This window comes from Erythrolamprus reginae, chromosome 1, assembly GCF_031021105.1.
Source record: "Erythrolamprus reginae isolate rEryReg1 chromosome 1, rEryReg1.hap1, whole genome shotgun sequence".
In the NCBI taxonomy this organism is placed as follows: Eukaryota; Metazoa; Chordata; class Lepidosauria; order Squamata; family Dipsadidae; genus Erythrolamprus; species Erythrolamprus reginae.
In genome coordinates, this window is record NC_091950.1 from 15,785,161 (window position 1) to 15,801,625 (window position 16,465).

Below are 16,465 nucleotides of genomic sequence, written 5' to 3' on the forward strand. Positions count from 1 at the left end.
AGAAGTTGGCATCCCGCAAAAGGGAGGGCGGGAGGGGGGGGTTGAGAGAGAGAGAGAGAGAGAGAGAGAAAGCCAGAGGGAGGCGATTAAAAGGGGTGTTGACCTCTCCCACCTACCCCCCAGATATTTTAAGAAACATGCCAAAATAAAAGGAGAAATGAACGGGGGTGCTGTTGCTTATTAAAGCATCGAAGTGCTGCAAAAAAAAAAAGAATAAAAGAAAGAAAGAAAGAAAGGAAGAAGAAAAAAAGACAAAATAGGAGAGAAAAAAAGAAACAATCTCCCTGCCAAGGAAGAAAGGCGGAGGTTAAAGCGAGCGCCAATCAAGTAAAATGCAACTTTCGGAGGTAGTGGCGCTTGTGGTCGCCCTCATTGGGGTTTGTGTCTGGACGGAGGATGGGAGCAAAGTTATCTCGGATCGCTTCGCGGTGTACTGGAACAAAACCAATCCTAGGTAAGTGGGGGGAAAAAGGGGTGGGAAAAAAAAGGGAAAGAAAATAGCTTTTATCTGTCCTCAGTTGCGTTTGAACAGGGTGGGATTCTGGGCAGAGAAAAGGTTTGGGGAATTGAGGGTGGGGGTCCTTGGACTTTCCCTGTGGATTTTGGGGGGGGTGGGGGAAACGTTGGACCAAGTGGAAGGAAGAAGAGAAGTTTTGGGTTTTTTCCACTGCAATGGAGGTAGCAATCTTTGTATCTGGCTGCCTCAAACTCCCTTTGCAAAAGACATTAACTAGAAAAATTGCTGCAAAGAAACCGCTGGAGGAAATATTTTCAGCTCAGTTCAAGGGGGGGAAAAAAGCTTCTTCCAAACTATCAACCTTATTTTTATTTTTTGAAAAATAAAATGCATCCCACATTGTGGCTTGTAAGCTGCGCGGAGGACAGAAGTGGAGTTTTATTCTGTATGGCGGGAGGAAGATTAACCCACAAACTCTTGGGAAGTGACCTGTTTGGTTTTTTTGAAAAAAAAAATGATGACCTCTTTTTTTTGGTGGGGGGCACGTAATTTTTGGCGGGCAGAGGTGCTATTTTGGTCTTTTTCTAGCTCAGCTGCTGCGTTCTGGTGTCATATCTGGGTTTGTCTGGAAGTTCAGACCAGGCAATCCCATCTTCCTAAAATTTGTAATGATTGCAAAATAGTTTTCTTTCTACTTACTGAGGGCTGGAAGCATGCCTCGCATAAAACACCTTGGTCTCTTTTTTTTTGCAAATTAATATTTGCTTAGTCATCATTGGGGAGGGGTGGCGGCATTACGGTGAATGTTTATTTCTGGAATATTTTTTTTTTTAGCAAAAAAATTGGGTCAGGTCAGGTCTTCTCCCCTACCAACCTCTCTGGAGGCCAGGAACGCTAGGTTGGCTTAAATTCCACCTCCCTTTGCTAGTTTCAGGCTAACTCTGTCTCTCATTTCTTCCCATGCTTCAAGTCCCCCAAATAATTCACCATTGGGGGGGTGGGGGGTGGACACACAAACATATATACACACACACACAAAGTCACGGACAAGCAGCTGTCCTACATTTTGGCACCTTGTTGAAAATAAGAAATATTTAAATCAGTCATCCAGGAGTCAGTTCTAGGAAGTCATAAGACTGTGCAACCAAGGAGAACAATTTTCTGAAGCGGTGCAGACTGTAAAATCAATTATATGTCACTTAAGGTCTCGATCTTGTCAAATTAAAACAGTTTTCTACTGTGCCTCTCTCTCTTTCTCGCTCTCCTTAACCACTTTGGATGGAAATATGGTTTTCTTTTCGTTCTTTTTTCCCTTCTTCTCTACTTGCTGGACCAAATAAGCAGACCTTATTATTTCCCACCACCATCACCAGCTTGAAAGAGAAAGTTTTATATTCCCAATTTAGTTTGGGGGGCAGGTGGGGGGCAATTGCCTTCATGTTCCTGTAAGATAGTTCTAAATGTGACGGTACATGAAATTGAGCAAGTTTTGGAGAACTAGGTTGGCGAATGTTAGAAGCTAGCACAAAAATGGTGACTAGTGGATTTTCGGTGAAGGGCACGGTAGTTGATTATATAATTTTTTGGTTCAGAGGGGTGGGTGGGTTTCTGATGTAAAGAGCCCTAATTGGCAAACCGGTTGGGTTTTAATGGTCAGGTAAACCCAAAGTTCTTAGCAGGTGGGTTTTGTATGTGCCGCCCTATCCATGCCAGTGTGTAGTGGCCTTCCAGCTTATAATGTCAACGCAAACAGTGTTTCAATGAGTCCTCTTAAGTCCAAACTCTGGACTAAGCGTTCATAAGTGACTTTCTCCCCCCTCGCTAAGGGCTTATAACAGCTTTCTGAAGTAGCTGAAACAGGCTGTTGGACGACGGCCAAATTTTTGATTGCTCATAATGGACAGGATTCTTAACCCCCCCCCCCTCCCCAAATAACAGCGTCTTCCTTTAATCTTAGCAAACGCCAAGCCCTCCTTCCCAAAAATATATATATTTTTTAAGAAAAACGTTTCAGAAAAAGTGATCCTTATTCAGGCTCCGTTGAAGGAGAAGCTGGTATTAACTTTCCCTCCTTTTCTCCCCCTGCCTAACATTTCATACATTGTGTTTTAGTATTTCATAAATGGGGCGTCGCTTCTAAATCTTTCGCGGGTCCATCGTTTTCTCTTTAACTCTGAAATCTTAGGAAACCTTTTCGGGTTTTGGGGGGTTTTTTTGGTTTCCTTTTTTGCAATTTGAGCCCAACTATTTAAAAAAAGGGAACAAGGAGAAGTTCTTTCTTTTATCCAGACAAAAAAAAGATTAGTTTCCCAATACAATATTCGTTTATTTGAAGAGCAAAGCTAATCCTCCCCGCCCCGCCACAATTTTAGCAGTCCGTGGGGTACTTTTAGGGAAGGGCAGTAAAATTATGCCTTTAGGTTGTGGGAGAGGGTTGTGTGTGTGTGTGTGAGTGCCTTGGCTACGGTGGAGGGTTTTGTGTCTCTTGGCACAAGTTGTGTTGTGACACTTGTTCTCAGCGCCTCTTAGCTACCTGCTGATGTGTCGGGGCTGTGTTAATGCGTGCAGAAATGGACCGGAGTGTCATCCGATGATGGGAAGAAAGGACCAAGAAGATTGGGAGTCTGAATTGTTCATTGGTAGCCACTTTAAAATGAATGAATGAATGAATGAATGAACGAATGAACGAATGAATGGACGAATGAACGAATGAATGAATGAACAAATAAATAAATAAATAAATAAATCTGATTTGTGGTGCTCTTAATGGAAGGGTATTCTTGATTAGAATGGAATAGAATAGAATAGAATACAATTCTTTATTGGCCAAGTGTAATTGCACACACAAGGACTTTTTCCTTTGGTGCAGATGCTCTCAGTGTACAGTTGGTTTGTTCACAATTTGGGAGTCCCTGCCCACTTCCTGCCCTGAAGAATAAAGGGCTTCATTTTCCAACAAAATGGTTTCGGATTCGAAAGAAACCGGGCCCCCCGATTGCAAGGCAGACTATCACGTCCTGTAAGGACATTGGACAAATTTAGAGGCCATCTTGGAGATTACGGCTGAGATTTGAGGGACGTTATATTCTCTTGGCACTTGCTCTCTTTGGGGACCAACTTTTGGGGTCTTTGCTGGTCATAGTTTAGCAAGCTGAAGAACTGGGGCTAATTTGATCTTTTCTACTTTGGGGTATGGGGTGATTGAGGCCAACCTGCAGGAGTCACGTGGATTATATTTCTCACGGAGGAATTCTCCATTTGTTTTATTACCCATTAACCTCTTTAATTCCCCCCCTCTAATTTGTATTGCTGTTCCCACTTTTTATTTCCTTGCCTCAAAATCTCAAGAAATGAATTTGCCTGATTTGGGCTGGTTTTTATGTTTTTATGTTTTATTTTAAATAATCTGGTGGGCCATTGACCTTCATTGAACCTTGTCTTAAAAAAACCCGCCCTCCTTATTTTGTCACTGTTTGTGTGGCTTTCTTTGTGTGATGTGGACGGTATTTTATGGCAACTGCATTTTCCAGGGTTTATTCTGGGGGTCTGGCCCCTCCCGCCCATTTCTTACATCATTGATAATTATGATTATCTACTTCCTGATTCTTGGCTTTGTAAAAATTAGTGGGTATTCTTGGTGGGAATCTTCGAAAGGTCCAGGATGCAGCTTTGAAGAAATGTGAAATATTTGGAGTCGCTGTTTCTGTTTCCTTTCCAAAAAACTGGAAAAGGTTACAAACTCTTATAAATTAAAGGGAAAAAAAGGGTCTATAAATATATAAATAAATAAATATAAATAGTCACTTGGAACTAAATGAATTCTTTTTTTCCACCATCCTACCAGTACTTTATACATAGTTCAAATGAATTCTGGTGAATTATATAATAATAATAATAATAATAATATTAATAATAATAATAATAATAATAATAATAATAATAATAATAATAATAATAATATCCATCCTAAGATAAAATACAGAAAGTAGTATAAGGGCAGACTAGATGGATCATGAGGTCTTTTTCTGCCGTCAGTCTTCTATGTTTCTAATAATGCAGATTGTGGCTGTGTTATTTTTCCGTGAACTTGCCTATGGAAACAAACCCAACTTCCTAGTTTATGCTCACATTATTAGCGTTCACAGGTAAAACCTAACCATCATGTCCACAATTGCTCTTTCCTCTCCCTCCAAAACCCAAAGAAAATTAGACGGTGCAGAAAGAGTTTGCAGGGATGGGGTTTGCAAAGAGACCGGTTTTGATTCTGACTTTATCACAATAGCAAAATCCAGCGAGCAGTTCTTTCAACATTTCATGGTGTCAGTGTTGTGGAAAGTGTGTCAATTGTGTTGAAACTTAAGTGGGTAGGAGTGTGTATTGCTAAGACAGCATTGGGTGAGCTTCCTCTACCCCAGTGATTTTCAACCTTTTTTGAGCCGCAGCACATTTTTTACATTTACAAAATCCTGGGGCACACCACCAACCAAAATGACATAAAATGACACCCTAAGACACTCTCCTGTCTTTTCCCATCCCTGTCTCCTCCCCCACTTGTGTGTGTGTGTGTGTGTGTGTGTGTGTGTGTATACTGTATACACTCTTGAACCATTTCCAAAACCAAGTGAGGGCTGGGTTTTTTTTCTCTCTTATTCTTTGGGTGCTTTTTATCATATGCTTTAAATCAAGAGTCACTTCTCTCTCTCTTTTGTTTCTCTCTCTTTCCTCTCATTCTCTGCCTCAATCATTTTCTCATTTCTCTTTTTTCCTGCCCTTTTTGCTCATTTCTCTCTCTCTCTTGCTTTCTTTCTCCTGCACTCTTTCTTTCTTTCTCTCTCTCTCTTGCTCTCAGCAGAAAGTTGTAAAAATGGAACCTGAGCTTCCTCCTTCACGGCACACCTGACCATGTCTCGCGGCACACTAGTGTGCCACGGCACACTGGTTGAAAAACACTGCTCTACCCTTTATAGAGGCGAAAAGGTGTCGCCTAGATAATCATTTCCTAAAGAACTTGGAATATAAGAATTTCAGAGTAGATCTTGCCCTCAATAAGATAAATACACCTTGGTCTGAAATTCTAGATTTGTGTATAAATCCACTACAAAGTCCTGAGTTTGCAGCGGAAATTAGGAAGCTCAAGAGATGAACTCCAGATAATATACCTTTCCCCCCTTCATCGAAGGCTGAGGAAGACTCGAAAGATGTAAAAAATCCCACAAAACCTTTCACGTCTATAATTCCCTTCCCCTGTAGCTCTCATTCCCCCCCCCATCCCCACTTTATTATTCCCCTCTGAAAGCCACTGTTTCTGTCTGGTGTCACATTTGCCTCCTCGTCTGAGCAAAGGGGATGCCTTCCTTGATAATTGTGTCTAAATTAAAAATCAATTGTAAATTGAGACACCGGGAACTTCGCCCATTCTGAATGTAATTTTTGATCACCCGCGGGCATGCTTGATATCACCGACCCATCAGCGTGCTTTATGTGGTGTCCACGGGTCTGGAGAACATTGAGGGATGTTTATTAAATATGTCTGTGTGTAGGCTGTTGATTGAAATACCGGCGGGTGGGAAAGGTTAGGCGTTAGACAAGGGTGGAGAGGCCCGCGTGTGTTTTAAACGGCACGTTTGTGCCGTCTGTGTATATTTGGGGTGGTGGAGGGGTGGTATTTATTTCTAATCTGAAATTCCTCAAGCCCAAGATGAGGTTGAATTAAAAAAAATAAAAATGAACCTAGGCTTTGTAGAAACCCGCCGTCACCCCAGCAAAACGGCCGCCATGTTACATTTCCAGCAAGGGAAAAGAAAAAAACAACCATATTGAGATAGGTTTGCGTATTGAGTAGAATTCAACCTACGAGTCCCAATGGGCTCGTCTCCAGGTTCCAGGTTCGTCTCCAGGTTCCTAAGAGGCCAGTAATGGGTGTATATAAGTGCACTGATGTGCCTATCGTCCCCTGTCCAATCGTATCAGGAAAGACTTCATGAACTCAATCTGTATAGTCTGGAGGACAGAAGGAAAAGGGGGGACATGATCGAAACATTTAAATATATTAAGGGGTTAAATAAGGTCCAGGAGGGAAGTGTTTTTAATAGGAAAGTGAACACAAGAACAAGGGGACACAATCTGAAGTTAGTTGGGGGAAAGATCAAAAGCAACCTGAGAAAATATTATTTTACTGAAAGAGTAGTAGATCCTTGGAACAAACTTCCAGCAGACGTGGTAGATAAATCCACAGTAACTGAATTTAAACATGCCTGGGATAAACATATATCCATCCTAAGATAAAATACAGAAAATAGTATAAGGGCAGACTAGAGGGACCATGAGGTCTTTTTCTGCCGTCAGACTTCTATGTTTCTATGTCTTTCCTTAACTCATATATCATATATATTCTCTCCTTATCTCTTATATCATATATATTCTCTCCCTCTCATCTACTCTTCTTTTTTACTTTCTATCGTTATATGTATTACTTAATGCCTATTCTCTTCCATATGTATTGTCTATTGGACAAAGAATAAATAAATAAATAAAAATAAAATAAATAAAAACTTCAGATTCACAAAGGACTCTGATGGTTGTCCACTTGGAGCACCAAACTTCACGTATGACCCAGAAAACCTTTTAAGGATAGCTGTCTCCTTTGTTTTAGTAAATTTAGGAATACCCCGCTGCAGTCGATTTGAAATACCCTATGTATTTGGCAAATAGGTGTGTATGTTTTGTTTAGTTGGCAACGCAGTGCCGAGTTTCTTTTTTTTATAGTCTGGAGCTTTGCAGAAGGATTCCTTAGCTGGCAATCATTTGGGTCAAGAGGTTGGATTGTAAAATTGCCAAGGGTTCAAACGACTTGTGGAGCGTGGATAGACGCCAAACCCAAGCGCCCGGAAAGATTGGGTGGCGACCCATAATTCGGCGTAAGGTAACCCCTGTGATTTTGGAAGGGCGGTGGCGGGGGTTTGTGTCTGGGAGCTGGATGGACTCCGGAGTCGAGATGCCCCCAATCCGAGCAAGAGCTGAGACGCTGTTAGAAACCCAAGCACATTTCTCTCCTTTGTGATGGTGTAGGCTGGAGAAATCATTTCCAAAGTATCAGAGATAAAGATTTGTCATTGTTGTTCACGCCACCTGCCACAGTGTAATGGGCAGTTTTAGTGTAATTCTAGAATGACAGTTTCCCCGCTACCAGATGAATTCCCAAGGAGACCACTACATAGCTATCTATCTATCTATCTAGCTGCAGAAGGAAGAAGTGGTGGTGGGGGGAAATAGAGAGATGAGTAAATGGTTGGCTATTTTCTCTCTCAATTGGCAATGCAGATCCATCCCATTATTTTATTTCCCTTTGCCCTCCTGGCCTGTATTTAGCCACACAAATGTTTCCCTTGTTCAATTGTTGTTATTATTTCTTTCCCAAAGAGCTTTCGCTGATGTCCCTACTCAGGACTGTTGTTTCAATTCTCTCTCTCGTTTTCTTTCTTACTGTCTCCTTCCCTCCCTCTCTCCTTCTCACAGTCTCCCCTTGCAAACATAAATGACTCGAAATTCTCAGCAAATCTGTAAAACTACGGGAAATTAGTTTGCAATCTTGTGAATATTTCTGGAGGCGACCACTGGGCATAGGTTGGCTCAGATTGCCTAAGAGAATGGTGTTAAAAAATTCATCCACTGACCTGAATAAATTTTTAGGATTGGTTTTTCGGTGGTTCCAAGAAGCTTCCCAATTTCGGAAGGAATCGGATGCTAGGTGCTACATTTTGGGGAGAAGCAGGAAGAGTGAATCTTCTCCTCCAAAATTCCTGTAATTTCCATTGTGCTTTCTCACAAACACAAAAGATGAATGCAATACAAGGAAACTGAAGTTAGAAGGACCTTTGATGGTGAATAAAGGTCCAGGAGGGAAGTGTTTTTAATAGGAAAGTGAACCCAAGAACAAGGGGACACAATCTGAAGTTAGTTGGGGGAAAGATCAAAAGCAACGTGAGAAAATATTATTTTACTGAAAGAGTAGTAGATCCTTGGAACAAACTTCCAGCAGACGTGGTTGATAAATCCACAGTAACTGAATTTAAACATGCCTGGGATAAACATATATCTACCCTAAGATAAAATACAGGAAATAGTCTAAGGGCAGACTAGATGGATCATGAGGTCTTTTTCTGCCGTCAGTCTTCTATGTTTCTAACCACTATAAAAAAGAGCTCTAGGGATGGATACAGCAACTTAAAACATAATTAACAATAAGTACATGTGAACTTAAGGGTCCATCTTATCTGGAGAAAAGATGGTTAGCCTTTCAGTCTGGCATTCTTGGAAAAAGATTCAAATAGTTATTGCAGACCTCCATCTGAGAGAAATTGCCAATAAACTGGTTCAATTACTGGGCCTTCTGCCTATTAATCTCTTATCTTCTCAAGAAAAAAACTATCTTTTGAGGTTCATCATTAATTTTATAACAACAACAACAACAACAACAACAGAGTTGGAAGGGACCTTGGAGGTCTTCTAGTCCAACCCCCTGCTTAGGCAGGAAACCCTACACTACAAATTATTTTATTTTACAAATAATAAAACCCTACACTTTTTTCTTGCGGAATTTTACCCCACTATTGATAATGTCTTTAGTAAGTTAAAAATTTGAATGTGACAATTTGTGGGGGGTTTCTTTCTAACTCTGCTAAATGTTTGGCCCTTTTTTGTGGCGGTAGATCCATTATGGTTCTGAAATAGGCAAACAGATTAAGAATAGGATGGGCAAGAAGGCATGGAGGAAAAAATAGAAAGAGGTGATCTCCCCTCTGCATAATCGTTTAATTTGGCTTGAAATCGAGGTTGGCAGCCCCTGATTTCTTCACGATTAACACAAAAATAATTTGAAGAACACAGGCAAAATAAGAGGATGCAGTAGAAAAATCCACCACCCTAACTGAAAACACTTCCCCATTATTTCCTGTTCTGAAGTGGCATCATCATTTATTGCATTTATTTAAAATGTTTGTGTGACCACCTGTCTTAAAACGCAGCAAATATCTCCCTCCCACTATAGTTGCTGAAAAAAGGCTTTTTTTTTTTTGCAGAAGATTGGGATAATGACCCACCGTCCACCTGGAGGCATTCAATTCTTCCACCATCTTTATTCCCTTTTCCCAAGAGGTGGAATTTTTCTCTCTCTCTTTTCTTTATTTCTCCTTATCAATTAAATAAAACTATTGATTAAATGGGTTTGCGTACCCGTTATAATAAAAAAGACTCCATGGTTTACACCACAAGCAGAGCAAAAAGATTAAAATAAAATAAAAAAATCCACGGTGAAGATACGGAAATCTCCATGGCATAGAATCTAGTGGTCATCCTCATCAATAAAAAACCGAAATAGCCTTCTGAGACAACCATAGAAACATAGAAACATAGAAGACTGACGGCAGAAAAAGACCTCATGGCCCATCTAGTCTGCCCTTATACTATTTCCTGTATTTTATCTTACAATGGATATATGTTTATCCCAGGCATGTTTAAATTCAGTTACTGTGGATTTACCAACCACGTCTGCTGGAAGTTTGTTCCAAGGATCTACTACTCTTTCAGTGAAATAATATTTTCTCACGTTGCTTTTGATCTTTCCCCCAACTAACTTCAGATTGTTGGTGCTAAATTAAACTAACTACCTGGAAAAGCTTGGTCTTAACCACCTTCCGTCAGGAATCTATACCGCTTTCTTGTGACTATAATTCCCAAAGTGGATTTCAGGTTAAGATAAAGTGAGATGACAAACATTCGTCGCTATTTGGATTTTTCTCTCCCCAACACAATTTATGGAAGATACCTACACGGGGCGTCCTTATTGGGATATGGTAAATTCCATCACGGCTTTTAAAGGAAATAGATCTTCAAGGTTGGGTTGTTTTCTAAGATCGAACTTCTCATATTAAGACGCGAAGGAGGAATGTATGATGGCCGCTCGGTTACAAGCCCTGGTTTGTTGTCTGTTGAGAGAGGCATCTCAGCTTATTTTCGCTTGACTCTATATCATACCGCGTTTCCCCGAAAATAAGAACCTATCTTATTATTTATTATTATTTTTGAACCCTGAAATAAGCGCTTGGCCTTATCGCCGTGCACTCAAAAGCCCGTTTGGGCTTATTATCAGGGGGTGTCTTATTTTGGGGGCAAGCCTTTACAGGATTATGTGGCCGGGCTTGGGGTCACTAGACCCTAGCCTCTGGCCAACGAAAGTGTGGTATGTTTGTGGTTTGAATCTCAATGAATGGTTTTTAATGTTTTAGTCTTTTTTAGAATGGTTTTAGATCAGTTATTTACATTAATTGGGTTTCAGATGTGTTATTGCATATTGTGTTGTGATATGTTATGAGCTGCCCCGAGTCCACGGAGAGGGGCGGCATACAAGTCCAATAAATAAACAAATAAATAAATAAACAAACAAACAATAAATTATGCAGGGAGAACCTATTTTTTGAAGGTGTACGTGTATGGACGGTTATTCTTTCGACCTGCTCTTGCGCGTACATTAACATTAATTCCTTTCTACATTTCACCTCTCTTTTCGATTCATTTTTGAAAGGGGGTTCAGGGCAAGGAATCTCTTATCTCCCTGCCCAGGATCTTAAACCTGAAGTGGGTCCATTTATGATCCACACAATTTTCGCTCTTGATCACCCTAGATCCAATTTAAACCAAACCTTTCTACCGCATTTCACCAGTAAGGGGGAAAAAAAAATCTCTCTTCTCCTTCCCTCTACCCCTCCTACCTCCGGAATCAGGGCTGAGTTTCTCAAATCCCCCTCCCCTTTTTTTTGAAAAAAAAAAACTTATTATTTTAAAATGTATTCCCCTCCTCCCAACTCTGCTTTCCTTTCAAATATCCAGTTGGCCTGTCCATTCTCCCAAACCGTTAAATCCTCTTTATTGGTTCTTTGAGCTGTCTCAGCCGGGTGGTTAATAAACAGCAGATGCAAACAAGGTCCAATTTCTCTCTCTAGGGGACACAATTGTGTTTCCCCACAGGTTATATATTTGGCTGTCTTGTGTGCTGAATTCTAAGCGAAAGGTGGGGCCGGCCGGGCTGCCCGTTGGTCGACACTTTCGCCTCCTCCTATCGTCTCATTGGTTTGAGTCTCATGCGGTTGAAGGTTTGGGGTGCAGATAAAGGCCAGATCCTCAACCCTCCGGTACTAAATTGAAGCACCGTTCGGCTTACACACCCTTCGGTTGTGCACCACCATCTTGGTTTTAGCACGTAGGCGTGTACGAATGCCTAATGGATTGCCTTAGTGTGTGTGTGTGTGTGTGTGTTTTAAACATGAATTTCCATGATATACAAAGACATATATTTAGGTTCGAAGTCTGTCTGCTTTGATGGTTTAACAACCCATGTGTCTTGCTGAGTGTTAGTATCTATGTTTCCCTCATTCGCGGCTTTTGTCCTAATTACGAGAAATCGTTATATAACAGGAGCTGCAGAAAATAGGAACACATGTCCCCCCATAGATGTGTATTTCAGTGGAAACGTACTTTACAGAAGTGCAACAAAAGTCATAAATGTGTATTTATATTATACATGTGTTTATATTTTGTGAGTTCACCCAAATGTATATACACATGGTGCTTTGTCTTTTGATAATCACATTGAATATTTTCTTAGATCAAGATGCTGCGTGTCTAATCAACAAAACATGCTATTTAATGCTGATGTTTATTGCATATAAACATCCTGTAACTAACAACTATCTATCTATCTATCTATCTATCTATCTATCTATCTATCTATCTATCTATCTATCTATCTATCTATCTACCTACCTACCTACCTACCTACCTACCTATCAATCTATCTAATCTATTTACCTACCTATCTACTACCTACCTACCTTCCTATCTCCACATGTATTATATATAATACATATGTACATATGCAGTCTCATATAATACCTAGACATATATTATATACACCTATATAAATGTATTGGAAACATGCACATACCTGCATATACACATACCTATACATGTATATAGTAAGCATATATTACACATTCAATTCAATTCAATTTATTAGATTTGTATGCCACCCTTCTCCGAAGACTCGGGGCGGCTCACAGAATAAATATAAAGCAAGCATATAGAACAAATCTAATATATTAAAAAGTACGACTAAAAACCCTTCCTATACATACATACATACATACATACACAGTACTGCTCAAAAAATAAAGGGAACACACAGACAACACATCCTAGATCTGAATGAATGAAATATTCTCATTGAATACTTTGCTCCGTACAAAGTTGAATGTGCACAACAGCAGGTGAAATTGATTGTCAATCAGTGTTGCTTCCTAAGTGGACAGTTTGATTTCACCGAAGTTTGATTTACTTGGAGTTATATTGTGTTGTTTAAGTGTTCCCTTTATTTTTTTGAGTAGTGTATATATATATACACAAACACACATGTTACACACAAATACACATGTATATGAATATGTATATTTGAGTGTCTACTCATCTTTTTTTAATGTTTGATCAGTAAAAATGACACATGAGAATAATAACAGCTGAAAAGATGATTCTCCGAGCTTACGATTTACATTTTGTCTGTGTAAAGGATAAGAAGAAGAGAGAATGAAAAAATGGTTTACTGGCTTATTTTACAACGGGTGGGGTATTGACCAGAAACTGGAGGGGTGCGACGGAATCAAATAAAGAGGAACATTATGTATAAATTAATTACCCCTACCTCTACAAAGTTCATTTGAAGTAGGTAGGATAAGGACGAGGGATTAACATCGCCAAAGGTTTTGCAGAAGCGGTGAGGTTTGCAAAGAGGTTGAAAGGGAAAGAAGAAAGTGCATAAACAGCAATTGTGTGTATGTGTGTCAGTGGGTTTGTGTGTGTGATTTCCTTGTTTTAAGTATGATTCCCCTAACCCCTACAATATGATGAATTGTTCATATTTCGGGTCAGTCCTGGTTTTAGAGGACTCCGTAGTAATCTTTCACAATAACACCAGTGCAACTAATTCCTCCCGTCCCGATTTTTCCTCTATTATATGACTTCAAATTGTACAGTTCAGTGCCAGAATCATTTTTATTTTCTTCTGTTCATTTCTGCATCCATCTGCAAACACTAATCTATGTCTTTTGCCATTTAGAGTTGCTGGTGGTGTCACTCTTGAATTATGGCTTGGGGATAAGATATTTTTCTTCCCTCTTTTATTTCTGACTTAAAACCAACCATATTGGCTGTCAAGAAAGAAAAATGGCTCAGATTTGCTAAGCCCCCCTCCCCGATTTCCTTGAAATTTCATTTTTAGGGACCCTAAACAAATCTAAATTTTTAGCTCAGCTCATTCCCAAATTCCAAATGAAGGCACAACCAAAACTTCAGCGGTCATTGGTAGTTCTGACATTGGTCATCCTTGAAATTTTATTTTTATGGGCTCTAAACAAATCCAACATTTAGCTCAGCTCATTCCCAAATTCCAAATGAACACATAACCAAAAATTCAGGGGTCATTGCTCGTTCTGACTTTGGTGTTTTATAGAAACATAGAAGACTGACGGCAGAAAAAGACCTCATGGTCCATCTAGTCTGCCCTTATACTATTTCCTGTATTTTATCTTACAATGGATATATGTTTATCCCAGGCATGTTTAAATTCAGTTACTTTGGATTTACCAACCACGTCTGCTGGAAGTTTGTTCCAAGGATCTACTACTCTTTCAGTGAAATAATATTTTCCCACGTTGCTTTTGATCTTTCCCCCAACTAACTTCAGATTGTGTCCCCTTGTTCTTGTGTTCACTTTCCTATTAAAACACACTTCCCTCCTGGACCTTATTTAACCCTTTGGCATACAGTATTTAAATGTTTCGATCATGTCCCCCCTTTTCCTTCTCTCCTCCTTAATTTTTTATCTCCTTAATTTTGTACTAACAAAATGTCCAGGCCTGATGCGTGTATGTGTGTGTCACAATTTCCCCAGGAATCTCAAGCGATTTAGAGAAAGGTTGCCAAAATGGTTTTAAGTTAACCACTTATTTTTTCCTCTAGCAAGCCAAGGTAGTGGCCCATACGTAGTTCTCCTTTGCTAGCGGCGAATCCCTGTTGGGCTTACCTTGGCAGTTTTGCTACCTAAACCATCAGTTTTTATTCGCAAAATGGCTGCAAAAATCCATTCCTCGTTTAAATTAGCGTCCACACCATTGGAAATAGTATCTCTGTATATAATCCTTGCTGGGCTTGGTTACATTGGAGTAGAACTTAATTTTGAGTGGGCACATTTAAGATAGTGCTTATTAGCGCCGGAGGTGAACACTTACCCAGGCGTTAATGCATATTATTTGAGTTATTTTTATTTTTAAATGTTTGCAATACAGTTAAGGATTTAAGGATTTTTTCTCTCTCCGTTGGATATTGGGAGGTGAGAAATCTTTGATCTGGTGATGCTGTTACAATTTGATGGGGTTTTTTTTTTTTGCTTTACAGCTGTTTATGTTTTAAGGGACTCTTAAACTGGTTAAATTTAAAATCTGGAACTTGTATTCACATATCCCAGGCAGGATTAATTTTAACTTTGGGTTGGCGTGGGATTTTTGGGGTGGCTTGGTGGGGTAGACCAAGCCTTATGCTTAGGTGAATGGTTTTGAAAATAGCAGATTAAACGCATTGAATAAGTGCAACCATAGAGCATAGGTAGGAAATGTTTTTCTTGGAAAGAAGATAATATTTAAAAACATTAGATTGTAGCTTTGTGGGCAATGCACAGGAGTACTGAAAGCGAGACCGGGAAATTAAAAAAAAACTGATTAAGTCTTACCGGACTTCCAAAATCACACACTACACCAGGATAAAATTAAATTATTTTGGCTCCTGAAATGTTTTGTCCTCAATATCTCGGCTGAATATTAGAATACACTTTTCTGAAATGTAAAACGAATGGAGATTCTTGGCTCAATAATTTTATATTTCCTAATTCCTTTTGTGGAAGTTGTGGGTTAGCCTATATATCTTATGACTCCCAGATCAATTGTCTTTCCTAACAATCAAATCCTTACGTTTTCCTCTTCCCCATTTAAACCCATTCGGCTTTTTTCCAGGGTGGGTGGGAATAAGAGATGGAAAGAATTCCAAATTAGTAGTTTGCTGTCCTTTTGATGCGTCAGTTGCTCACCCCAGAGAAACCTCTGAACAAAATCTTGCCTAGAACCTGCTTCCGACATTCATGGAGGCCACCAAGCAGAAGAACAAACATAGATACACTTGGTTTTCCCCCCCCGGAACTTGCAATGTCTGGTTTGAGGCAGGTGATGGTTGATCTGACCATCCCAAGTTGGTTTGTTGCTTGAAGAATGATGAATGAACAATGCAATGTTTCTTTTGGAAGATGCCCAGAACTGACCTTGAGAACAGAGTTGACTCATATTGTAGTAAGTCTGGTGAACATCTGTACAAGTATAGTACAGCCTTCTGTAGTAAGTTCTGTCTTCATAGCTGCTTTCGTTCTTCACCCAAAGTCCGAGGCACATGACTGCTCAACTATATTATTATTATTATTATTATTATTATTATTATTATTATTATTATTATTTATTAGATTTGTATGCTGCCCCTCTCCGAAGACTCGGGGCGGCTCACAACAGTAATACAAAAACAATATAACAGTGAGACAAATCTAATATTAAAATAAAACATATCTAAAACCCCAACAATTTAAAACCATACAGCACATACATACCAAACATAAAATATAAAAGCCTGGGGGAGAATGTCTCAGTTCCCCCATGCCTGGCGATAAAGGTGGGTCTTGAGTAATTTGGGAAAGACAAGGAGGGTGGGGGCCGTTCTAATCTCTGGGGGGAGTTGATTCCAGAGGGCTGGGGCTGCCACAGAGAAGGCTCTTCCCCTGGGGCCCGCCAAACGACATTGTTTGGTCGACGGGACCCGGAGAAGGCCAACTCTGTGGGACCTTATCAGCACTGGGATTCGTGCAGTAGA

The 16,465-nt window shown here is 39.9% G+C and overlaps 1 protein-coding gene across 1 annotated transcript in view; it reads left to right on the plus strand.

Annotated features, from left to right (window-relative positions):
* Positions 1 to 332: 332 nt before the first annotated feature.
* Positions 333 to 16,465, plus strand: part of EFNA2 (ephrin A2) — a 395,967-nt gene continuing 379,834 nt past the window's right edge. Inside the window, exon 1 of the mRNA XM_070745456.1 lies at positions 333 to 454. Coding sequence (XP_070601557.1) covers positions 333 to 454 — 122 coding nt within the window. The remainder of the gene's footprint in view (positions 455 to 16,465) is intronic.